This window comes from Cuculus canorus, chromosome 10 (assembly GCF_017976375.1).
Source record: "Cuculus canorus isolate bCucCan1 chromosome 10, bCucCan1.pri, whole genome shotgun sequence".
Taxonomy (NCBI): domain Eukaryota; kingdom Metazoa; phylum Chordata; class Aves; order Cuculiformes; family Cuculidae; genus Cuculus; species Cuculus canorus.
The window spans coordinates 19,777,536-19,804,069 of NC_071410.1; the positions used below are offsets into that span (position 1 = coordinate 19,777,536).

Sequence of the window (26,534 nt, forward strand, 5' to 3'; positions counted from 1 at the left end):
CTCTTTCTTTGAATCTCTAAATATATGTATTTGATGAAGTGCACTGGACTGTTTGCAGAATGCAGGCACAGTTTCGGGGTTACCTCTGGAAATATGATCCTATGTAATGGTTGGCTCTGGGTTCTTCTCTGGGATCTAATTTCATTTCCTCTTGCTCTTTCTGTAGTTTTCTTTTTCTGTTGTGTTTGACTCCCATTCTGTAGCACTGGTGCTTGCTTCTTATTTTATAGAAGAAGCCTGGTTTAATCTTTGTTTACTCATAGCACATCCTGGTATTAAATTATTAGAAGGAAGAGCGAACGAGACCGACTCTGAAAAGTGACCTTCTGTTCTGATGTCGGTAAGATCACTTTTGGTAGTAGTGCAATAGGTTCTCCCTTCTGCACAAATCATGGTGATGAAATTTTCTGAAATAAAGAACTTTCTTGAACAGCAGTCTTTGGTGTTATAAAACTTTATTAAACTTACATGTAACAAACCCAATATTTTCTAAATAGCTTCTCTGCTTGGGATGTGAACAAGTCAGATGAAACCCTGCCATCCATTACACAGTCTGGAAATAGAACATGTTTATTCTTTGGCTGCAAGGAAAGGTTGAAATGGTAGATGACAGTTTCTACAGTTTGACTTGTAGGGATTAAGGTAATGCAATTTATTTTTATAAGCAAGACAGAAACATATAAAAAATGTCCTCAGCAAGTGCTTTAAGTCTATCCTAGAAAGCAAAGTGCAGCTTGAATTTCACTGAGAGTGCCTATTGAGAGCAGGAGCAGTAACATCGCCTATACAGTAAGCTCTGGCCGTGCAGACCTTGCTTGAAGGAGGAATCTGACTGAGTACACGTGTCTTGTGTATTGCGCAGGTGCTACTGAATCCTTCAGTTGAGACAAGCTGAAGTTAGGGTTCTGTGTTCATCCTTGATCTTTGTGAGGCAAAAAACCTGCTGCAGCTGTGTAGCTTTGTAAATCAACTTCCCTAGGAGACAGTGGCTCGACTGTCAGCCTGATACCTGGTTTCCATATTAATGATTCCTGCTCTCTCAGAAGACAAATGGGCCACGCAGCAAAGACTGTCGGAGCGTCTGAGGCAAATTCTGAAACGTTTCTGCATCCTGTGTAGCTCTGCAGGGTTTTCAGCTATGCACTGTGGATCAATCCCTAATTTGGCTTGTACTTTGCCAAGAGCATCAGTAGAACGCTAGGAATAGTGCCTTATCCTTTTTAATAAACTGTTTTACATGAGAGGAACTTCATAATGAGAACAAACATCTGCCTGGAGGCCTACAGAAATATCTCAATATGTTAAGATTCTCCACATAAATGTTATTTTCCTTACTTTCCTCCTCACCTCCAGCAATGTAGTTTGCTTCTATTTTTTTGCATTTTGTTTTGTTTTGTAATACTATCTACTACACACTGGTGGCTAGAAATATGAGAGGAATTATTAGTCTAGAACCTGTGCTCAATTGTTCTTTCTTTTCATGTAAAAACATTAACCTAACTTGAGTAATTTCTACTTTTCTAGACAGTGCAAGATCTTTCTAGGAAGTTGTATTGGCTATGCAAGGCGATTACAATACCAGCGTAAGTTCATATCTTAGTGTAGCAAGTTATACTAGGAATACATGCAGAGAAATTTGCGGAAGTGAGATTAAGGAAACCTTAAAATAATTATAATAACCACATAATCTATTCCCCTCTTCAATCACAATAGTGCTGTTGCAGAGATTTGGAAGTTCGAAAACTGTTACAATAAGAAAATTGTAGCTAAGACATACATACAGTAGATGACTTTAGAAGAACTAATACAACTACAGCAGTGTAGAGAAGAGAGTTTTTTACATTTTCCCATGAAGGGCAAGAGTCAAAGAAAGCCTGGGAATGTCAGAAAAGAAATTACTTAGAATTAGTGCCACTCTCAGCCGAGTCGTGGGCTCCCTTGGACCAATTTATTTGCATTATCTCATTAGGAAACAACTTTGGCAAGGATGTGAGTTTGAGGAATTTGCTTAGCAAAATTGCCACAAGACTCAGTAAGAGATGCCTGATTAAGAAAAGACTTCCATGCAGGTCAGGGCTTAAGGTTCACCCTGGATACCCTGGAGAGAGAGGAGTGCGAGGATCCACTTGGTAGAACACGGCAGTGTAGGTGTTAGTAAGGATTTAGCCCTCTGAGTCCAGCACAAGCAGGTTTTAGCTAAAATGATGCTACAAGAACACTATAAATGCTGTTTTGCTCTGGAATGAGACTAAACTCTAGATCACACATGTTGAAGACAAATATTGAAAGCTGGAAAACTGTGTAGAAAGGGCAATGAATGCAGTTATGCATAATGATCCAAATTTAATCTTATTTAGGACCTCATGGCTTGAATGTTGACATCTTTTTCCTTTGTCATTTTATTTTGGTGGGTTTGGTTGACTGGTTGGTTTCTTTTGTGATCACTTTTTTGATAAATCTACTTAGAGCTGTAGGAACTGAACCGGGAAATTTTGGCACAGATGTGTTCTTTTATCTATTTTAAAGTTGACTTGCATATAACTAATGCTTACAGGCTAGGAACAGTCACCAAAGGATTTATGATCCTGCATGAACCTATATGATCCTATAAAAGACTTGTGTGCCACGAAGTTCCAGATCCCTGAGCCAGACAGATTTTCCTGCAGCGCATGAGATCGAAGCCCGTGCCTCCTTGTGTCAGTGAGTATCTGCTCCATGGAGTTGAGAAGGTAGCTGCTGCAGTTTTGTGCCTGTATTTATTGGAGCCCTGCAGTCCTTGAGCTCTTCAGAAAGTATGTCTCTGCCGTTTTGGAGAGCTGAGTTTGCTTAGAAATGAAACCCAGAGAGAAGAGGTGCCTAGTGATCAGAGTGTATATGATTCGATTCTCTTTTCTCCTTTCCAAGAGAGTGCTCATTACTGGAGCTGTTGGGTCTTGGCATGGGTGCACCAGTCACCCTTCCTCTCAATGCTTTAACCTATAGAAAACAGTCAAAGTTACGCTGGGCTAAAGAGAGCAGCAGTAGCATGAGTTTGTTGCTTAGTGGGTAGGGCAGTTGCCTGGAAATAGATTCAAATCATCTCAGAGGAAGCATCATCTGAGCTAGTGTGTTGTGTGGTAGGCAGTATTCACTTCTGTGGTTTGAAAGCAGATGTATCTGTGTGTCATGAGGAATCTATTACTCTACTGTAACAAGTCTTGCGAGGGATTTAGATTTCCAGCTCCTGTTGTCTTGAAGCCAGTCAATCAATGTCTGAACTGGGTATCTGAATACTAATTCCATTGAACTGAAAACCAGAGCCGCTGAAACACCTAACTTTGGAATGCTGATGCCTTGGGGACTTCAAAGCCAAGAAGGTCATTGTTAACAAAACATATTCCATATCAGACAGCAATAGGGTAAAAGTTTCAAGGATTTTTTTTTTTTTTAGCTTTAAGAGGAGTTCAGACACAAAAGATATCTTTGTTCAGGGTCTTAACATCTCTTTCTGCACTCTGATGACATGGAAGAAACTTCTTTTTACTTGGGACACACAAAATCAGATCCTTTAAAAACTGCCATGTATTGGCCGTGATGATTGTTCTTGGTGCACAGGAAACATGAGGTTGGCCAACACTGTTTCTGGAGAAGATGCTGTGGTTCAGAACTGCATGGATATATACAGCATTACTGAGAGTTGACTTGGAAAGCTTTTTCTTTGTCAGATGCTTCAGCCCATTTCCTAATTAGTTTTGCAAAATAGGTTGGATAAGTGTGGATGAAAGTATTTTTATACTTGTATTTATGTACAATTGTAACTAGATAATAAATTTGTTTAAACTTGTTTAAAGGCCAAATGTTCTGCTATTCACAAAGTGCATGTGTAACAGACCCTTTTTGATCTCCAGCCCAGTGGTTCACAATATAAATGCCCATTTAAGTTTTAGTCGTGCTTCTATGTTAATTCAATGACAATGCTTTTTGTATAAGGAGGTCCAAAGCTGACAATGAAAACTGTATTAAACCTCTAGGCCATTTCTTCTTTTTCCACTTCTTGCTTCTCATCATTTTCAGGTGTTCCAGCAGCTGCTGTTTCGTCAACACCATGGTATTCATTTGTCGCGTTGCTTGATGGAATGGTGGTCCCAGGAATGTTTTCTTCATTGGGTACTTGAACATACTCTGCATTGGGTTGTTTCTGAGCCATTTCTCTGCAGGAAGACAGGATGAGGATTGTGATTTCACATGTTGAAATCCCATCTACACTAGAGTCTTTCAAAAGATTGAGTCTTTGTATTACTGTTGTTTAAACAGTAACCCCCTTATTATGAATCTGTTCCAAGAAGAACACCTGAGAAGGCTTCTACATCACTGGTTTAAGTGACCTGGTTAGAATAAAATGAATTTTACTATGTTTAAATGCTAGGCCAGGAAAGCAGAATGGGGAACCAAGTGCTGGCAATCAGTGTCTGAGAAGGGGCAGCAAAACAGACTGCTTAGCGTGAGCTTCCTGAGAAATTCCGTGTTGAACTGGTGTGCCACTCAAGTGCTTTAAAAACAGAGTCCAGTCAGGAAAGAGCTATGAAAAGGCTGAAATCTAGACAAATATTTTTAGTAACAGTTATGAATTCCATTTATCTAATCAAAATAATAATAAACTGACTCCTGATATTTAAGTGAGTATATATATACTGATATACAAGTGCTTTCACATGTAAAAATTATCAGATGCTAGTGGATTAATTCAGTATAGTAAGATTTATTAGGATCTGAGCACAAAAATAGGAGTTAATTCTACATTGATTGAAAGGAGAAATCAGGTGCATGAGGGACTGGCCACTGGTCTGGATTTTAGCAGAATTCCATATTAGGAAGTCTTAGACCTCTGCTGCAGGGAAGTGTCCATATGACATAATATCTTTTCCTGGCCTCAGCTGTATGTATTCACTTAATATTTAACATCATGGAGCTAAATACAGTCTGTAAAGCATGCAAGATTATCCCTGTTCTGAAGATTTGGCAAGTTAAGGAAAAAATGAGCAACCAAACACAGAGGAAATTACATTTCCAGAGCAGGATCAAAAATGGATCTTCTGGGTTCCATTCTATTGCCTCAACCTGGTGACTCCTGCCATTTGAGATGCCTTACAGTATCCCAAACATGTGTCCTGTAATTTCAAATCATACTGAACTGAGCCTTCTGTGTTTAAATCCAGTAATGTACAATCCCAACAATAAATTTGCTGAGGCTACCCTTAGTTGCTCTTCCTTGTTTTAAGTCTTCCACTTGCCAATAGTCATGTTAACTTTTAAGTATTAAAAAAGTAATTTTCCAACTTTTCATTTTTAGTTTGCATTGTTTAAAAAACATATACTTTACTATTCTAGATACTCTTAAGTGGTATCTGGCTGTAAATGTGGGGAAGACAGTAACGGCCACTTCTGTTAGAAGAGCAACAGCTTAAAAGTCACACAAAAGCAAATATTCTCACTCCAGAAGTTTTCTCAAAATCTGTATTATTTACTCTTCAAAAAACGCCCACAGCAATTACATTTAACTTTAGTTGTGGATTAGCAGCAGAACTTGACAGAAGTAATTGTCTTTAAAGGAAGCAAATGGAACTCTTACTGCATCTCATTACTTGATGAATTCTTATTCTTTGCCTTCTTGGTTAAGACCCAGACGATAACACAAATGACAGCAGCTGCCAGAACTGCTCCAATTAACGCTCCTGCAACGATTCCACCATCTGAATCTGGAAAACCAGAAAAGATTACTTGCCTTTTTAAAAAGTATTATTATAGCAAAAAAAACTATGGAAATTTTAGAGGAGGAGCCTTTAGCAGAGAGAAGGCATCAGATTCAAAGAACAAAAAAACTGACTGGCAGCTGTATTTCCAGGAGGGAGGCCAGTGATTCTGTAGGAAAGGGAAAAGTATGCTTTTATGACCTTTGCTGCCTCCTTTCATGTCAGTTAGCTCCCTACCCCAAGAAACCCTATCTTTATCTAAGGGAATGTTAGGCTGTTAACTGGTGGTAGCTGAAATCCTTTGCTCTTCAGTCCTTGAAAAAGAATTCTGAAATTCAGGGTTCTTTTATCTCTGTATTTCAGCTGAGATGTAAAATGTATGCTCTGATCGTTTGTGAGCCCCAATATCTTCTATTTCCTTTTCAGAACAGCTTCTAGCTCTGGACTGCAATTTTCAATTTATAGACCATGGAGTAAAGTAGGGACCATTTCAGGGACACCTCTCCTGTCTCGTACAGCGTATGCTTGGTTCTTGTTAAGAACCAAGAACATTACAGGTTACATGAAAAATCTGCCTGCAGATGTGGTTGACCACTGCTTGAGGGCAGTCAGAATAAGGTGTTTTTCCATGGCTGCAGTATTCTTAGCTACTGGTCACATCTACAGTGCCCCAGCTCTTGGACTACCACAATTCAGTGGTGGTTGTAAATTCTGGGGCAGGGGGACCTTGGTGGGACTGCTGGCTGGAAGACATTGCTCTAAACTCAGTGTCTGTTGATTCTCAGTAAAGGCTTTGCAGTCAGAGCCAAGTTCAGTTCCCGCTCCCAGTGAGAAATGAAGCTGGAGATGTTAAATGAGTTGTCTAGGTCAGTATAAATTCTGGGCACAACTGAGTGAAAACTCCAGAGCTCTCCAAAGCCCATTCTGTTCTTACTTGAAAAAAATATATCTATTTTAAAGATGTTACAGTGTTTTTCTGCATACTGTACCTGTCATACATCAAATGTGTGATTACTTTCATGCATTAAACTTACGTTTTGCAGTGAGGTCCAGCTCACAAGTGCTGTTCCCCAGGATGTTGCTGGCTATGCACCGGTAATACCCGGTTTCAAAGGTGGTGAGGTTGCCAATGTAAAGAATGCCAGTATTTGGATCTGTGACAAAAGAGAGCAAGTACAGATTACACTTTGTATACTGTATAGAGGCAAATGGTTTCCTTAGTTAGTAATACTGAGAGCTTTTAAGAAATCAGAAACAGTTCTCTGATTATTCATTTGGGTTTTTTTAATATTCTTTACATTAAAACCATTTACCTTCCTTGAAAATTACTACAGTGGATTCTGCAGGAGTGTATTAGAACATGAAAAGTAAGCTCTTACTCTGCAAATCTGTCTGGCTGAGGTTTTACCCACACTGATAGGATTGTCAATGTAACTTCACAAATGAAAATGTAACAGATACTGAAGGTTTTCAGGATGCAGGTCTCAGCACCTGCATGACAAATTGACTTATTCTGAGTTCACTCAAAATTCCAAGGGAATGGATATGTAAAGGCATAACCATTCCTCCCATTTTAACAACTTAAAGTAGCAGCATAGACAAGACTTTACCATGTCACACAGTTTTTATTAAAACAAATAGTAAAAACGTGCTGTGCTTGTCACAGCTACCAGTCGATTTGAGTAAGTAAAGATGGTTTTGTGACATCAACTGTCAGAATACGATAGGCTTTAACTACCGTATGTGATATATGGTGTTTGAAATGGCTGGTGCTGTGGAATTCCAGATCTCGATCACAGTATGGGTTACGTACTAAGTTGTTCAGTCACAGGCTTGAGGGTATTCTCATCTACTTTGTACCAGTGGTAGGTGGGGCGAGGGAATCCTTCATCACATTTGCATAAGAGGTAGATTAAATGGCCTTTTTCAGGCGTTCCTTCTATTTTGCAGAACGGTGTTGACGGTCTGACTGTAAAATAATAATGAGAACAGACACATTGTGAGCACAAACCCAGGGCTACAAGCCTCCCCCTTGAGTCAGGGAGGCACTTTTTACGAAGGGTTGTAGCGATAGGGCAAGGGGCAATGGCTATAAACTGGAGAGGGGCAGATTTAGACTAGACATAAGAAGGAATTTCTTCACGACGAGAGTGGTGAGGCACTGGTACAGGTTGCCCAGGGAAGTTGTGGCTGCCCCATCCCTGGAAGTGTTCAAGGCCAGGTTGGATGGGGCCTTGGGCAGCCTGATCCAGTGGGATGTCCCTGCCTATGGCAGGGGGTTTGGAACTGGATGGGTTTTAACGTCCTTCCAATCCAAACTACTCTATGATTCTGCTGTAAGTGAAGAATGGAACCACATCTACAGAGTTCCATCTGAGAACAGTGCCTTGTGACCAAAGGCACTCCCGTAAGGATTTGACTAATGTTAACTACGTGTACATGGCCTAGGATATATTTTTATTATCTTTTTTTCCATTTGCATACTAAAAATTATTATGGAGGTGTTGAGATGAAGACTATCAATTATTTTAGTTATAATTAGAGCCAATTGCTATTCATCATTTCAGCATTCTGTCACATGGAATCATTTTCTTCAGGGAGGCAGTAGGAGCTTTTCCACATAAAGGGGGGGGTCAGGGTCCAGTTCTTCAGTATGTTGCAGCTGTGGAGGAAAGAAATTAACTGCAGTTCTGTTAAAAAAAAGTATCTGTTTTGATAGCATTTCCTCACATTGCACAAAGGAAACGATTCTGTCTTCGCTTACACCTGTTATTTTTCATTTCTTACCTACAGATATGCTGCTGAGGTTCTTCAGCGTACCCTCAGTGGAACTATAACAGCAGTGAACAAGAGCCCGACTTTGTGTGCATAAATGAACTACCTTTCTTGGGTTCATGTGAAAAGTCTTGGGTTCATGTGAAAAGTACAATCTCTTACTCAACTGCTCCAAGATTTACTACTTGTTTGGGAAATTTTAGATGAGAATTAACAGTAGTATTTTGATTTTTTCAGGGATTGAGTTTATGTGTGTCTTTTTCTTATCCCTGGCAGAGAGAAAAATGATGTTGGAAATCCTGTTCTCATGTGACTTTGATTTGTCATTCTGACCAGGTATGAATTTTCGATATAAAAGTAGTGATTAAATGGGGTTAGTACAAACTTTTATCTTACTAGGAGGTAAAATATCTCATTCCACTGCTTTTCATCCTTTCTGTGCTGTCTATTCATGGTTGAACTGTTGCTTTCTTCCGTGCAAAACAGACTTTACACTACTTCCATCCAACACATACTAAGTTTCTGGGGTTTTGGGGAATAGAGGTTAGCTGGAACCCTTGGGCTGTACTGCTGCCTCTCCCTAGATTTAAGCAAGTCACAATTACCAACATTAGGTAAAATCTGTAAAGTTTTAGCCTTTCCTGGGGCTGGTTTATCATGAAAGTAACAGCTCCAGAGAGAAGTTTTCACTCCCAGCCAAAAGGGCTTTGTTTTCTGACATAAAAAAATATCGTGAGGTTGGGTAATTCCAGCAACCAGCTTACCTGCTTGCATCAGGTAGCTTTTTGAGAGCACAAAGTGAATCTGATGAATGAGATGTGACTGTCGGTCATGCAAGCGTGGCTGCCAAGCGGTGCTGGAAGCTTTGGGCTCTGCTTTGCCTGGAAGCTAGAGGGCACCCCGGGCTCTGCCTGCCTCCAGAGCCCTTGGAAAAACCTGTGCCTCAGGCATCACTGAGCCCTTTCTCTGAGTCTTTGGGCCTCAGTTGTCACAGTTCTCTTATTCCTTCTAGTCGTGTGTATTTTGAGCCTCCTGTTTCATAATAAGGGCAGAAAGCTGCACTACAGCAAGAGAGAGGAAAGGCACTTACCCAGCACATTGACAATCACCGATTTTTGACTCTGACCAGCCTCGCCCTGTGGGCTGAAAACTTCACAGGTGTAGGAACCAGTGTCTGAGGGCTGCATGTTGGAGATTGTTATTGATGCATTCCCTGGATTTGTTGCAGCTGTTATCCTGTTCTTAAACTCTCCGTAGGAGTAAGACTGGCCTCCTGAATAATAATAGATCTGTGATAAAGAATCCATTGTTAGTTTAATAACAAGACATCTTCCTGCCGCTTTTTTTGGTACTCATAATTGGCATATAGTTGATTAAGCCGAGCAATATCACCCCTTTCCTTGCCCCCTCACCCAAGAAAAAAAGAGCTGAAAACACGGTACATTTGAATATATATTCCTGATAGTTCTTAAAAGACAAGCTTTTCAGAATTGAGATTTTTTTAGTTGTGTCAGTGGACAGTAGCTAGTTCTTTGTGGGTCCTCCAGTTGCAGACTGATGCATTTGTGGAAACAAAGGTGATGCCATTTTCTATCACAGGACAGTTCTGTGGCAAAATGCTGCCACTCACAATGAATTGTGGTTCTAATTGAAATATGATAGTTTGTGATATTATTACTGAGCAACTCAGTAGATGATTGTGACAAGAATGGGCCTTTTTAATTTGATGTGACAAGTGTTTTTAGAGTGCACCATCTTAACTGTTAAAAAAATATGAAAGAAATCTGCTGTGCTTCTCTTGAAAAAGTAAGCTTTCTATATTCTGAAGCAAATTATGGGCAGCTGTAGTGAAGTTGATGATTTACCAGTGTGAAAAATGGATGGCTGCAGAGTTTTCCAAAGACAGAAGCAAGCAAACAATTGAAAGGAATTGACAAGGCATCAGTCTAAGCAAACAAGGCACCTGATCTGTTGGCAGTGAATTCAGAAGCAATAAAAATGCAGTACAAGAACACCAGCAGAATCATCACAGATGCAGTTAGAGCAGCCGCACTGTTCTCCTTGTTTTTGTAATAAGGGTCAGAGTCAGTGTCATGGACTATCCTGGTTTTTTTGAGTTTATACCACAGGTAGAAGTCAAGAATACTGTTAGCCTCAGGGCTTGGAGAAGGGATCAAGAGGTTCCGGTTTTACTAAATGGTGAAAGAAGTTTTTCAGAATTGTAGATGTAGTCAATGTCTCTAATGAATGCAACATTTCCTCCCAAATAAAGATTTACTTCTTAAAGTTAACTGATGTCACTGACTTCGGTAGCATCAGTTGTACTTAATGGCGCTGTAGGAGCAAAATTGGCTTCATAAGCTTGTAAGCCCGAACCTGCTGTCTATTGACTGAAAGGAGAGGTAGAATTGTGTTCATTGTGGAGCCTGGCTGGTTGTCTGAGACTTGGGCCTTGAGTCTGTTCAGGAATGGCAGTATCTCACCTGCTGTGGGTAAATATATTGGTTTTCAAGGAGTACACACGCTCTGTCCAGTCTAGCTCTGCTGGGAAACCAAGATCTGAAAGAACAAAGCTAATGTGGAAAACTACGGAATGTTAATTATTTTTCTCAGGTGTGAATGACAGTGTTGTGTGAAAGTGATAGTATTTGGGATAGGCACTATGTTCACCAGCGTCTGACTGCACAAACTCCGCTGTCCAGGCAAAGGAAACAGTTCCAGCATACTCGGTCATTTTTGCAAATGGGCGAGACATAAACATATAGAACTACGGGTTGGGACCCAAAGAGATCTCACGTTGTTCCTATTGATGGTATTCCAGAATCAGCAGTGTAAATGTATTATATTTATTGAGTTGGACTGACAGCATGTATTTTAATGAGAATAGCTGGAGAATACTTGTAGGAAAAAGCTCCTTAAACTCCTATGAAACACCATTCACACTTGACTACTATCAAAATTTCCTTTTGGTCAAACTTCCTTGCCTTTAGGAACACTACACATCTCCAGGCAAGAAGTATGATTTGCTTTACTTTGCAGATCAACTGATTGCATTTTGAATTAAGAATATTTATTCTTAATTCTATTTGTCCACCCTGATACTGTGTTGACTAAAGTCTTTAAGCAATGTTATCTGAAAGCCTTTATTAACTTAAGGCAAGCTACACCCCAAAACTGCCAGAGCACAGCTGGTTTATGAAAAGATAAGGCTTTGAAATGAAGGTCAGAACCCAGACTGCACAGCACCAGCAGCTCTGTACTGCAGCTTGGCCCCATCCCAAGTGCATTTTTGCCTACTTTCCAGCCAGACCTTAGCTTTCCCTGCCCCACGATTACAAATACCAGGTACAATTGATGCAGGGCTCTGAATACACAAGCTACGCTACTGCATTGCCAGCATGTGGAAAGCTGGTGTTACAGTGAGGGAATGTAAGAGGTCCAGGTTAGCACAGCAGCAGGCGAGGTTAGAAAGTCTTCTGGGCAGCTGGGTAGACTCTCCAGTTTCCATTGTTTGTATGTAAACTGATTTTTTGCTTAGAAATGTCTAGAGATGGACCTCTGTTGTAAAACTAGAGTCTGGATATGCATCCTTGTATTCCCCAAGAAAGGCGAATGTTCAAGATAGCAAGTTTGGTTTAAGCAAATCTGTCATCTGAAAATTTATCTACCTGTAATTCCAAAACCACACTGGCCACACTTGTCTCATTCTACATTTATCCAGTATGAGCAACAAGTGTTATACACTCTTCCTTGCAAGAGTCCGAAGTTACAAGAACTGTGATGTCTGATTTCAGCCTCCTCTTAAGCTGACATTCCTATATAGATCTCAGCAACAATGAGCTGGATTTGCATCTCCTCTCCATCAATTGGATCTGTTTGAGTGGGGCAGGGAAAGAGGTTTCATCAGCTCTTTGCACTAATGTGAAATGAAGTTGTACAATGACTTAAATGAAGTAATGCATGCCAGCAGCATACAGGGAGAGGCAGGGCCATTGTAGCCTACTAAAATGCCTGAAAAAAAAGGACCTAAATTCTGAGTCTGTCTCAGAGCAATGTGGGATTTATGTGAGAGTGAACAGTAGCAGAAGCTGCCCACTGAGTGCTGGCATAGCTATAGCACATGTTCCTGGGAAATAGGACTGTTACTGCCATGAGTCTTAAATGCAGTCAGGGCATGCCAGAAACACTATACAGAGGAGCAAGTGCTCCTGGGTATATGATCTGAAGTCAGAGTGAATTATGTCTCTAAGCCTTCATCCAACACCCTGAAAAATTAATCCCCTGTGTTCTCTCTTCCTGTCTGAATGCATGCGGAGAAAGTATTTTGTGTACACTGTTAAATCCAAGGCAGGTGTCAACACAGCAGAGAATGCTTGTTCCCTTCATGGATTTAAGCAGAATCTTTCTTGGTTGTTTTTTTTCAACTATGAAGATAAAAGCAGTGGAACATCTTAAGGAAACACATTCAGTTCCTCTGCAGGCTTTTGCCTGTTCTCTGTTCTTCTGCTCCTGCATGATGCTTATCTCACCAGCTCTGGAGTTCATTGCCTGAAGGAAGGGGGTAGACACCAAAAAGACTGAGTAACGTTGTGATTAATTACTGAGTGCATATCTTGTCCCAGAGGTGTGATTGGGTTGTTTACACAGGAAATTTCATTTAAGAGGAACATGTTTCAATTAATTGGCTGTGAATTCATAGCCCATTTTAAATAATACATTAAAAATGGGGATTTTAAACCCTTGTTCAAAGTAGTTTTATACTGCCCTTGAAAAGCCCGTGTTTGTGCCTTTCAAAAAGCTGAAATGAAAATCTTAGCAAAAATGTTTTTGTTCTTTTCAAAAGTAAACTATTTTTCTGTTGAAGATATAGAAGAATTTTGGGGGAGAGGGCGAACAGAAAGCTAATCTTCCCTCCTACAGATACTCATCTCATTGACATTTCTCTCCTTGTTACCTAAAATGTCTGTATGGGAAAATGGTAAATTTAGTGAATGGTAGACTTTTCCTGGAAGCCTTTTTAATTTGATGTGATAAGTGTATTTAAAGTGCAACATCTTGAATGTGAAAAAAAGAAAAGGAAAGAAATCTGCTGTGCTTCTCTTGAAAAAATAAGCTTTTTATGTCCTCAAGCAAAATCATGAGCAGGTCTAGTTAAGTTGATGGTTTACCGGAGTTAAAACAGTATTAAGGATGCAGCAATGGTCAGCGCTTCTCATTACCAGTTAGTTTAATCATGCACATTATTATATAATGGTGCCTTTTCACATTTCATGGGAGCAGCTGCCTGGGATGACTAATAAAACAACTGACAGAAAAAGAAGTGGAGAACACCACTCCTAAAAATGCTGCCCTTAGTAACTCCACAGGCTGAAAAAACAAGTTCTGCAAAACAGGTAAATTGCCCAGAAAACATCTCGCTGGCCTTAGAAAGGATTGCAGTTTTGTTGGTTGTTCAACCTGTGGGCCAGGCAGTGCCTAAATCAGCAGCCTTCCTTCTCTCCTTTCTAAGGCAGTGGTGTAGTTAGTCTGCATTTCCACAGCCATAGTTTCTGCTGCAACCAAGAAAAGGATATGGGCTCACAGACTTCCAAGGCAGTCGGGTAAACTATTCATGTACCTATTTGGGGGAGCTGGGTTACAAACAGAACGGGGAGTTGGGAATGATCGTACTCCTTTGGAAGAGAACCTTGATAATCTCAATGCACTCCAGATGCTGGAGACAAGGTTATTTGTCACCAGTTCTGAAGGATCTGAAGTCACATGTGCTTTTCTTCTCCTGTAACCTGACTTGTGGGAAGGCTTCTCCATTTCTAGTGTGGGAGTGAGGAAGGTTTTTGCCTGAAGAGGAAACAGTTGGCAGAGCTAATGCTGAGTTGAGGATTTTCAAAGGCTGCCAGATGTTCGGCAGCGAGAGAGGAACCCACCTACAGGTTTTCTTTATACAACTTCTATAGAAAGATCTTCTTCCATAAGGAGTGGAGGGGGTGCGTGAAAAAACAGGCAGTAAATTAGAAGAAACCTGCCTCCATCTGCTTCCTTTCTTCTTGGGGCAGGACAAATACGTACTAGAATTTGATTAATTACATATTTTTCAGATGTCTTTGGATAGACTCGTTTGTCCAGGTCAACATTCTTCTTGCCTCCTTTCTACTGGTGTCATTGCATCACATTGCAAGAAACATGCCTTGTACATCTGGATATCAAAATTGTAAGATGGGATGTACTTGAAGATGTGTTACAAAATGTCCCACTCAGTCTCCACAGTCTTAATTTCCTGACTAGGAGGCAGTTTCAGGACGTGACTTCTTTTTCAGTACCCATCTTCCCTCTCCCAGCCACTGCTCACTTCCCCTCCCCAGCAGATGCAAAGATACAGCATCCTCTTGGATGATGTTCCTCTAGGCTATGTATTCAGCATCTGATTCACAGTCTTTGCCTGGAGAGCTGTAAAGCTCAGGCATTCAGAGGGTTCTGTCATTGGGTTGTTTCATCGTTTTCTGTCTGACATTTCCTGAAGCTACTAGAAAAAGAACCGTTAAAGTCTCCTTCTCAACAATAAATGCAAAGGAGGATTTTAACAGCTTCACTTGTTGGATATCATTATGTCTTTTTGATTCTGAGTACAGACAGAATTTATAAAATAGCAAGGGAAACAAGTGTTCATCACTCCCTTAACCATCTTACCATCTCATTAGAGAACAAATGCTGCACGCTCAAAGGGTCAATTAAAGCCCAAGACTCGGATTCTGAGCTTGGCTAGGTAAGAAAGCGAATGTTCACGTGTGTTGTTTTCTTTGACGTGTGTCTTGTGCCTGAGCCCTCTTTTTCATCCACAGCTGCTTTTCACACGTTTTTGTTGGAACTCTGCTCATCTTTTAGGGTTGTTATGTCCGGCATGACTGGGATTTTTCCATGGGTAACTGAGGATGTTAATAATGGCTATAAGCTGCTTGTCACAATTGCGTGTTGGTAGCAGAAGAGAGGGATGGATGGCAGAAGCCTTTAAAGCATTAATCATTCAGCAGCTTTAACTGGTGCAAAATGCTTTCGAGGAGCAGCTCTTTCAAGTTCTCACAGTATCATCCTTGTGGCTGAACTGTTAGTGACTAATTTCTACAGTGCATCAAGCAAAAACATGCTTTCTCAGTGCTTTTTGGGTAACTGCTCTGCATTAGTTATTATTAGACCTCCTTCACACTGGGTTGTATCCTGTACCTCATGGTAAGACAGGAATCCCACTGCAGTCAGAGAGTTTGGAATAGATTATGGACGGGACATTGAACTGACAGCTGGGAGGAAGACAGTTCACCAGTCAGTTTAGTGTTCCGTTGTATCCATCACATCTCAAAATGTTGTTATATTCTAGAAAGGAATTCCAGGATGAGGAAGTTTTGCTATGTAAATATTGCAGACCAAATCTGGGCTATCCAGACTTGGTCACATTCAGCCCAGAGGCTCCTGGTGTGTGGGCATGCCTTTCAGATGGTAGAATATTTGGGTAGAATATTCCTGAAGATGCTAGTTCAGCCACCTAGAATAGCTGTGGGGAAAAAAACAATAGCTACATCCAAAATAATTTTGGTAGAGGAAAATGCAATAAAAAATAGGGTGAATTAAAAATTCTGCATGATGCATCTGATTCAGCCGGCTTTAAGATTTTAATCCAGAACATGGTTATAGGTCTCACAGAAACATAAATCTAGTAGAAGCAGTAGAAGCACTTTAGCTCTTTTTTTCCCCTTAAGATTGTGGGTATTTTTTTCTTACCTTGTATCTCCAGCTACATCTTCCCCGTGCATCTGTCACATACACCATCTTTTGACAATGACTGACTGACTTTTCATCCATACTCAGAATACCATGACACGGGGAACTCTGTATTTGAGTAAAAATGTGCTGATCTGAGAGTTAAATGAGACTTTAAGTGTTCCCCCAAAATCAAAGAGCCTCTTCTCAACACGGCTCCCCATCAGTACCATCGGTGCTGTTCACAAGGGAGGTGTCCCTGCCCATCGCAGGGGGTTGGAACTGGATGATCTTTAAGGTCCCTTCCAACCCAAACTATTCTATGATTCTATGATTCTATGCCTCGTGTTCAGCAGATTTTGCAGAAGAGTGAGATCAAAAGTGAGATGTGATACAACGCTATTTCTAAGTTTTACCTAAAATTAGGCAAATTAAGACTGTAGTCTAATATTTGGTCCCAACACACCAGTTACAACCTGATCATTTTTGACATGCCTCCACTTTCCTCTGTGTTTTCTCTATCGGCTGTGTATCAGCGTGTTTTATCTTCAGCGTGTTTTATCTTCTCCCTGCAGCGTGTCACCTCAGCACCAGCCATAACCACGGGCAGCCCACAGTGTGCCATTGGCATCCAGGGAGGGGGTCACTCGGACTCAGTCACAGTGAGTGGCCTGGGCTGGAGACTCAAGGTGTGGCCACGGGGAGGTTCAGGACTTGTACTTGGCTTTGCAACGCTGTAGCCTTGCCTATGCAAAGTCAATAGCAAGCTTCAAGCTTTCAAACATTTACTTAGGTGCTTCATGCTGAGGCCAGCCAAATGACTCAGAGCATGAAATGAAGCACAGATATAGCTCTTTGCAGGAGCTGAGAGTTCACCTTATGAGCCAGGCCAGGCTGTGATGTGCTTTTACCCTGTGTGAGCTGAATGAGCAGTGTTTGCCCTAGTTTGTCTAGGTGACAGAGAGATAGTTCAGTATTGGAAAGTTCTCAAGGTCCTTGGCTGGGAGTTAGAATTTAAAAATTAAATTTATTATTAAAATCGTGTTGCTAAGGGCTAAACGACAAGAAGAAAAAGTTTAAAATATGAATGTCATTCTATTTTCTGTGAGTTGATATTTACCTTACTTAGTTTAAATGAGGGGAATTACTTCCGCTGGAGAAACTTCTCAGGGTTAAGCTCCAATTAATAACAAGATTTCTATTCGCACACTGTACATAGCCACCCTGTCTCCAAAACAGGGCTGCGAACACCTGCTGTTCTGCTGTTTGCTGCCTCCCTTTTCATCACACTGCCTCTGAACAGCCTGCTTGCGGTATTTCACCCTATTCCGTGTAACTGCCGTGACTTTTAACTGTCAGGCACCTGCACCAGCGTTGTGTGAGGTGGGCAATGTGGAACAGGATGTGAGAACACCAGAACAAACAACAGAAGACACCAGCCGGCTTCCCAGAGCCAGTGCTGGGAGGCAGCCCTGCCTCGGGGCTGCAGAATAATGCACAGCACTGCCTCACCTTGAAGCAAGGTAAAATCTGCTGCTGGGTGCTCTGGGGTGTTAAATTAACACTGGCACCAGTCCTGATCCTGATCTTATTGATTTCACTCCAGACGGAGCTGTGCCTGAGCTGATGTAGCTCAAAACACTGCAAAATCTGTAATGTAAGCGGCAGGGTGAAATACTGACTTTCTTATTCAAAGGGGTACCTATGGCCTCAGTGCTTATTAAACATTATGTCTTAAAGTCTAGTAATTTAGGGCTCGCATTCATTAATGCTTCAAGCTAAAAGCATCTTGGTGACATAAATTTACCTTAATTCTAATGTTCTATGGTTTGCTCCGTTATTTGGAGAGAGAAAGGGCCACAGCTCCTATTATGTAAATAAACATTATTTCAGGGCGAGGTTGAATGGGTTGACTAGGCTGATCGAGCAGGAGGTGTCCTGGCCCATGGCGGGGGGTTGGAACTGGGTGATCTTTAAGGTCCCTTCCCACCCAAACACTACTATGATTCTTTATTACAATGAACATTCCTCCCCTCAAGTTGTAAGAATCCTATCTTCAAAATATTTGGCAGAATTTTCTACTTTAAAAAATGGAAGTTGAAAATGTTATCCAGTTACTGAAAAAAAAAGGCGATCAGCAAACTTTTTCAGGGACAGTATGTGCTGTATATAAGGAAATATTTGCTTCTGTGTTTATTTATTTATTACTGATGTTTTAGAAGAATCTAAATAGCTCATAAAATTAAACAATTTTATCCCATTTAAAGTGAATGCTACTGTTCTGGTATTCGGTAAGCTATGGTGCCGGTCTGTTCAGGTCCATTGGTTTTGTCATTTTACGAGGATATTTAATATATTTTTTACTTGCATTTTAGTATTCTTTAATCTAAACAATTAAAGCCAAAGCTGGCATCTCTCCATTGGTGTGCATATATTTCCTACTTGGAACAAAATGTGAAACTTAACTGCAGCTACGTGCCAAGCGACCAGGGCAAAGCCAGCTTTGTAGAAAGAGAGATTATGTTTTGTTTAAACTTGTGGGAGAAAAACACGCATGGTTTCAGGCCCTCTGTCCTTCCTGAAGCTCAGAAAAGTCATAGAAATAGCAACCTTGGATTGCTGTGGGTTCAGAGGGAGGCTGAAAATCCAATGTCATGTTCAGCTGTAATTTTTTGAGTTGTATTTTCCCCAAGCAGGCACAGTCCTTTCTCCCCAGTGTTTTCATTACAACAATTTTATTGTGAATAGGTTCAAAATGGTACCATGTTGTGGAACGAGGGTACAGAGTCAAGCATTTTTACCCTCTGGACACACCAGCAGGCTCAGAGGAGCCAAGGATATCCTCCTGGCCTCGCCCAGCACACAGGCCGAGGATGACTGGCACTGTGGCCAGAGGGAATTTTACCTTGGGATCAAGGAGAGCAGGGTTAGTCACTAACCCATGGTTTTCCCAATTTAACTGACTTTATTTAATGAAAATGTGAATCATCCATTAAAAATGGTCATGTGTTGTGGTGTGAAAGTGAATTTACCATGAAATTGGTTTCATATAGGGAGAAAACCAGATGCAGGTTTTACCAATGGTGTTTCTTACAGTCCTTACAGGCACAGATTTCCTGTTGCCTGCAGTGGGAGCTGCAGAAACCAGGCATGAGTGCTCAAGGGATTGATCTGTAAGCTTTCCCTGACATTTGGTAGCCTCACATCAGTTCTTGTTAAGCATACGCTGAACCACTTACAGTATTTTCTGATTGTAATCCTCTGGGGTTGCTTTCTCGTTGGTCACAGTCTACAAATGTTTTTCCTCTCCTGGGTCTCCTGAGACTGTCTCATTCTCCCTCTAAAATACTCACAACTCCAATCTGCTTATTTCTCTTGCTTGTGACCAGAAAATATCTTCAGCATGGAAAATTTGACACAAGTGAAACAGGGAGAGACTCTAACCAAATCTGGAGAGGATAGGCTTGATCCTTTCTCAGTGCTGTACTTCCCACCTGAACAAGTGATTACAATTTTATGATGTACTGCAATGTAGTGGATATAATCTATTGTGCTGTGTACAGCTTAGGAAACCTGCAGCTACTGCCCTTTCCTGAATAATTCTTCACTTAATACAATAGTTTTGACTTGGAAAAAAAAAATCGATGAGTAACAGCTATTCATACAATTATTCAGTCAAGGTGTTGGTCAGGCGTTCAGCTAGAATCAGAATTTGGGATGGGCCCAGTGTACTTAGCATTGACACAGTCTTTATCCGTGGCTATGAGACACCACAGGAGGGCGAGCAGTTCTGTCCCACATTGAAAGGCTGTTTCTTACAAGCTGCTGTTGCTGTTCAATGCCAAATATGTTACATACAATACATTCTGCAAATTGCAGACAGTCTAATCCTGCTATAATTGATAAATCAAGCAGAAGGTGTAACACTTTATCAGCAATGGCAAACTTCCTAACACAATGTTATTAGGAAATTGGTGAACGTAACAGGAATATCACCAGTGCGAACTGTGGCAGTCTAATCTCTTTACATCAGCTCTCGGGTGTAACACCAGGCAGGAGGGCTGAACTTCCAGGCAAATAAGGTTAGCAGCAGGATGAAAACCATGTGAGAGAAAATGGACTGATTGTCCAACAGGCACAAGCCCGACACCAGGGCATGGAAAAAAATCAGTCACCTTCAAGGATGTAGTGACACTTCTAATCAGCATTTCTTCTCATAAAGGAAGGTGGTAGTGCTTGCTTGACACCTGTTAGGACTGAGTTGAAGGGAACTCATACCCTCCACATTATGCTGGGTGTGAGATCCATGGGTGTGTTTCCTCACTGAAAAATAGGATTCATGGGTAGTTCTTGAAGTCTGGGCAGTAGTGTCAGTATGTATAAGAGATACACATCCCATCCCTGACTCCTCCCAGGCACCTCAGGCTGCTCTACAAGTCTTTACAGCTGCGTGAGAGGCTCAGGCTAGCTGTGTACTGCTTGATGTCCTTCACAGTCCTGGTGCTGTCTCCGTGCTGATACTGTGACCTACCTCGTGGTCTCTTCAGACTCCTGGAGGGAGTTCCTGTTTGGCTCTGCTGCCTTTTAGGGTCTCAGAAAGGACAGGGGGTGTTTGCCTTTGATCTGCAATTGTTCTGCTACCACAAAGACACCCGTGGGATTCTGTGAAGTACCAGCACAAGTTTTCATATGGCAGATTTCCTGCTCTGACAAATTTCTGGAGATTCTTGCCAAAATATTCACTGCTCACTTTGCGCTGATAGCCTATTGCTGGGCAGTGCTCCTCTTACTGAGCTGCCCAAGAGCCACAACAGCGACTGAGCCAAGCAGCTCTCATTTGATCCTTCCGTGGGGGAACACATTGTCATAGGCAAGGGTGTCTCGCCAGGAAAACAGCCTTTACAATGGAAGGAAATACCTGCCAGACAAGAGCAAAGGGAGCTGGAGCACTTGTGTGGTTTTGGGACACCTGGTCTTTGCTCTGCTTCACCCTTCCTGTGTGACTTGCTCCAAGTCCAAGCATCTGAATCCCTCCTGTACTTTCTCATAAGTTTCTAAAGGAGTTCAGGCATGCCAGTGGGAGCCAATAGCCTAGATAACTCTGCATCTGCCCCTAAATGTCATTGCACCCCAGCCCCTTCTCTTTAGGGTGGGAGCACCAACGTTACCCACCTCACTGATCTATCTATAGTGAGAATAAGACTGTCGAACCTAACAGGACTCTGTGAGGGCTGAAGGATATCTTAAATATAACTTTGTATTAATATTAAATAAATATCTTACGGTATGCAGCTGGCTCTCCTGGGCACTGTAAAAGCTCCATTGAATAAAGAAATTTCCCAGCGGCTCAGAACTTGTGTATGTACAGAGGAGGGTTGCATTTCCGCCTGTAGTGACATTCACTATCTTCTCAGGGATGGTCACCACAACACCGCTGACGTGGCCTGTGGGTAGTAAGTGTGGTGAGGAGAGATCAGCGAGGACCAACCGTGAGAGCTGTGCAACAGTTAACAAAGAAACCTGTGTGACGTGTCCAATCATTCTTCTTGTCGGTACAGTTTCCCTTGGGCTTTGTGTGGAAATTTGAGTGATAACAAGCTGGGAGCGGGCAAAAGCTAACAAGCAGAGAAATCCCACAGAATACCTGTGCCCTTACAACAAATAACATTCTGAAAAAGCAAAGTTCCTAAAAACACACCTGTCCTCGCTTGCAGAGACTTGTCTTCTCTTTCAGAGCCTGTGGCAAACCGAACCTTTCTTCCATACTCACAGAGCTCTCCTGCACGTTGCACTCTCACTCGCAGCTGTCTCAAGCCCTCTTTTACACCCTTCTTGTCCTTTTTTTTTTAGCAATTATTCCTTTAATGTCTGATACTCACTGAGGATCACCTTCTCCTACAGTGTTGTCTCTGTGGACTCACTGGCACTGTCAGGTTCCCCCCAGCTGCAACCCAGCAGCCTTTCTTTTGCTAATTACTTTGCCTTTGGTTAGGTTTTTTAGGGCTTAGATGCAGAAGCTGTTCTTTTCTAATGCTTTTGCATTGGAAACCTTAAACTAAGCTTTTGGGAACTGCTTTTACTATGTGGATTGTAAGAAATTCTGTGATAACTTTATAGACCCTTTCTGTTGTGCTTAAAGCAGAGAGGGAGCAAACATAACTTGTGAGCTCTTTCACGTAATATTCCAATCTGTCTTGGCCACGCTGCCATGTTAATGAAAGGAATCAGGCACCATCTTACAGTATTTATCTGTTTCTGTTCTCCATAGCAATGGGGACATGTGGCAGCAAGGCTAGAGCTGTCAGAAAAATAAGTCTAGATGACAGGGTTTTGCTAAACCATCGACTCGGGTTTTAAAGCTACTGTCTTGAGATTCTGAATGATAATACATTTCTATTGAATGTGATGGGAAATACAAGTCTCTCGGAGCTTTATATGCTGTAGTAATTTTCATGTGCGCTTATTGCATATATGAATGATAGAGGCAGAACATACAAAATTTTCTTCTCAATGAAATATTTGTACTTCCTACGCTTAGGTGCTGCTTTTGAGAGCCTAAGCTGAGCCTCCAGTAGTGCCAAAAGAGTATTTTGCTCAAATTATCAGCTCTATGAGAGAAAATATTGTTTAAAAATGAAATATAATGTATTTTGACATTTTTAACCGTGTAAATGTTGCAGATTCCTCAGTTGTTATAATATACAATATACAATTGTTTATTGTATATTGTTACAATATACAAATCTATCTGACCCTATAGCCTGAACTCTTCAGGATCTGTTTTCATTGTTTGATGGCTTCAATAGTAAAAGCTCACTGTAAGGAAGAAAGGAATAATCTGCTTTCCACATTGGTGGTGGCTGGTATGAGAACTTGAGGGCTTAAACTACAGCAAGATTTACATTATATGTGCAGACAATCTCACAGGAATGGCTGGAGATTGACCTAAATGTGTCAAACCTGCCTTGGGGAAAGAGGGGATCCCAGAGCTGGCTGCAAGTCCTGCTTCTCCTGTGCGTTTAGGGTAGCTTATTCCTTACTGAGATCTAATACAAAAGCTGTGTAATATTATTTTTGATATCTCAGTTCACTGTTCTCAGCTTTATCAACTGAAGCTGGCCAGAGGATGAGAGTTTCTTGCCACCATAATACTTCCAGGTTTACACTTATTTATTTCCTGTTATTTGCTGAATAAAGCTATGGTCTTTCAAAACTGTGTCATTCTACCGAAAATATCCATTTCCCAGTCATCTGCCTCACGTATTTCCATTATCATTCTCTAGTTTTGGAGTCAGGGGTGCCACAGAGGCTGGCTGTTATAAACTTTTCCGGAAAAAAATTAATTTTAGCAGAAACGAGTCCACAAAGCGTTCTATTCTCCACGAAGCTGCGTATTTTGAAGGAATCTCTTTAGTTGAAGTAGGCTTTGGTCTAGTAAAAATATAAAGCCCAAACCAACCAAACGCCCATTGTCCAGTGAGACATCTTAAAGCCATCACTAATTGTAAGGTGGGGTTTTTGACTGGAAGTGAAGCAAACTGGCCCCTGCAGAACCGGTTCCCCTATCATGGCAGTTTTGCTTTGCATTAGTTCACTGTTGACACTTTCAAACTCATAATCCCCTTTCATACATTGTGCAAAAAAAGCGCATGTGTAAGAGGTAACTGAGTGAAAAGGGCTAGTCTGAAGAGGACTCTAAAAATGGTTGATCTACGTCTTTTACTGATCAATATTACAGTAAGATCGTTTCCTTGCTCTGAACAAAGCCATTGCAGTTAATTGGGGATTGCCTACTTTCACTGAAGTCCCATGCAGTTTTTAACGCTCCTGAAGTCCACGTTTGCTGATCTTTTCCTCGCCACTACAGAACCCCCAGAACCAGTTGCCTGTCAGTACAGACCCACCCCTAGTCTTAAATCCAGGGCTTTAAAATTACAAGACATTGTTTTAAAAAGTATCGGTGCTAACAGTGCGTTACTTTTCCTTTCTAAGGCAAAAAATCTGTGAGGTTCATGTGTGAGTGAGAGCGGTAACATTGAAACACCAGGAGTAACTATTTAAAATATTTCTCACCCACCCAAACAAGATAATTCCATTTTAAAAAGAAAATGTGGAAACTTGACTTCCATTTTCTTTAGTGGATGCAGAGGCTGTTCATCACTGTGGTGCTTTAGACTTAAAATGTCTGCTTCTGTATACATTAAAAATAAAGCTTTGCACAATGAAATGTCCTTGAAACATAAATAATGCATAATCTTCAATATACTATATAATTCCTAGGTTCAGCAAAGTATTACATCGTCACTTAACTTCAGGGTGATCCAAAGGATTGTTTCATGCTTGAAGTTAAGCATTCCCAAAAATTTGTTGGTGGGAGTGGGACAAAGGCAGCATTTCCCAGGGCTATTATCAAGGGAAGCCAACAGCCAAATGTGAGAAAACTGAACCCTGAAGCTCTTGAAAGATCTGAACACTCTACGTGAGAGCTCTCTGCCTCTTTCTGGCTCTAAAGCAAAGTATTAATTTACCAAAGCCAAAATTCTGTTCTCAAGCAAGCAACTCTTAGCAGTCAGTGGTCAGCTTGCTTGTTTCCACAGAACGGCATAGCATTAGAGCCATGATTTTCTTTCCATCCTGAAATTAATCTTGAACTTTCTCCAGGTTTACCAGTCAGGTTCACCCTCTCCCTTATTTCAGCAGGTTCCTTTATTCCAGTGCTATTTCAATCAGTTTGTTATTCTTACCTGTAAGGATGACTAGAACTGGAAATATCTTCAGCATCGTTGCAAACATCTTCTTGGTGAGAAAAGAGACCAGATGCTGCTTCTGACTTCAACTAAAACTCAACTGGTTTTTTTACCAGTGAGTTTTTGTTTTCCTTATCAGCTGTGTATCAACACGTCAGTGAGCTTTGTCATTCCCCTTCTTTATCACATGTGTGCTTTCCTCCGACTAATGGTGTGGCTGTCAGTTGAAACCATTTTGTGGGGTTTGAGCAACTGAGGGGTTTGTTAATAATAAACCTTTGAATCAGAGAAGCCGAGATTCTCCCTCTTTTATGAGGGCCCAGCAGTATTTGCCTACGTAAGTACTTCCACCAAGTGCAAGAAAAGTATTTGTGGAGCTATTTAACAGTCAATGGTATTACTGGTGTTGGAGTTGGGTCTAATATGAATAAGGGGTGATCTTTATTTCCTGTTAATTCTATAATTTCTTTTAAAAAATAGTCAGGTATTAAAAATGTGGAGATAATATGTTGTTAATACATTTTCACTTTAAAACATGTTTCCCATACAGTTTTGTAAAGACTGATTACATAGGACTCATAGTTGCCTTGAAATTTCTGTATTGAACTAATCAATAAGTTAACACAACAAAATAAAGATAAAATAAGCATTATCTTCTAAACTGATAATGAAATCTGTTTCATCAGGTTTTAATTTCTTATGTTGGCTGCTACTAATACAAAATGTAGTATTAAAGAGAAAATACTATTTAAAATAACATATAATCTATTTTGACATTGTTAACCATGTAAATATTGCAGATTCATCAGTTGCTACAATATACAAACCTGTCTTAACCTAGAATTTGAACTCTTCGGAGTCCATTTTCCTTGTTTGATGGCTTCAATAGTAAAAGCTCACTGTAAGGGTGAGAAAGAAGGGAATAATCTACTTTCCATGTCAGTAGCGACTAGGATGAGGACTTGAGGGTTTAAACTATAGCAAATTTGAAATATAAAAGGTGAATATATTGATTATTATTTAAATGTTAATACCTGCGTTATATATTGAAAAAGCAGTGGATGAAGACTAGGACTTGAAGAACTAATTACAATAACTTGCAGTATATTACTTTTTCCTTAGTGAATGCAAAACACCTTCTCTAAGTCTCTGAAGCTCATTAGGAACTGAGGGTGCGCAGCTTCTTGCCGGAGCCAGCTTTGCTTTCTTTTATTCCACATCATTTGACTTGAGGCCAATTAAAAGCCCCAAGCTGTGATGGGAGTAACTGGGTCTGTGGTGACAGCCATGCATGAGTGAGTTGCTGAAGACAGAACAGAGGGCAGCATTGCCTTTTAGATGAGCGCCTGTACCTAGGACCAAGATAAATAAAACTATCAGTTACTTATTTTTTTCCACGCTTGTTGAAAACCTGTGTCAATTCATGCCTGATGTTCCTGTCTGTGTAGTGACAGGCAAGGGCAGCCACTCTGCCCATGGCAGGGCTGTGCTGCAGCTGGGGAAGCCTTTAGGCAGATGGGGCTCCACATCCGACTCT

General features: G+C 40.9%; 2 protein-coding genes across 3 annotated transcripts in view; one reads left to right on the forward strand and one right to left on the reverse strand.

The window, feature by feature from the left end:
- Positions 1 to 25,222, reverse strand: LOC128853173 (V-set and immunoglobulin domain-containing protein 1-like). 2 transcript variants are annotated; one of them, XM_054075737.1, is made up of 8 exons: positions 24,995 to 25,222; positions 21,534 to 21,694; positions 16,272 to 16,379; positions 9,595 to 9,793; positions 7,543 to 7,698; positions 6,764 to 6,883; positions 5,609 to 5,735; positions 1 to 4,190 (listed from the first exon to the last, which is right to left on the reverse strand). In XM_054075737.1, exons 1-8 carry the CDS (start codon positions 25,041 to 25,043, stop codon positions 4,007 to 4,009), a joined length of 1,104 nt encoding a protein of 367 aa, XP_053931712.1. In that variant the 5' UTR covers positions 25,044 to 25,222; the 3' UTR covers positions 1 to 4,006. The 2 variants fall into 2 exon arrangements, with proteins under 2 accessions (XP_053931712.1, XP_053931713.1); XM_054075738.1 differs by lacking the exon at positions 16,272 to 16,379.
- Positions 15,095 to 26,534, forward strand: part of LOC104060503 (synaptotagmin-like protein 2) — a 58,321-nt gene continuing 46,881 nt past the window's right edge. Inside the window, exon 1 of the mRNA XM_054075735.1 lies at positions 15,095 to 15,264. The gene's annotated coding sequence lies outside the window, so the exon portion shown is untranslated. The remainder of the gene's footprint in view (positions 15,265 to 26,534) is intronic.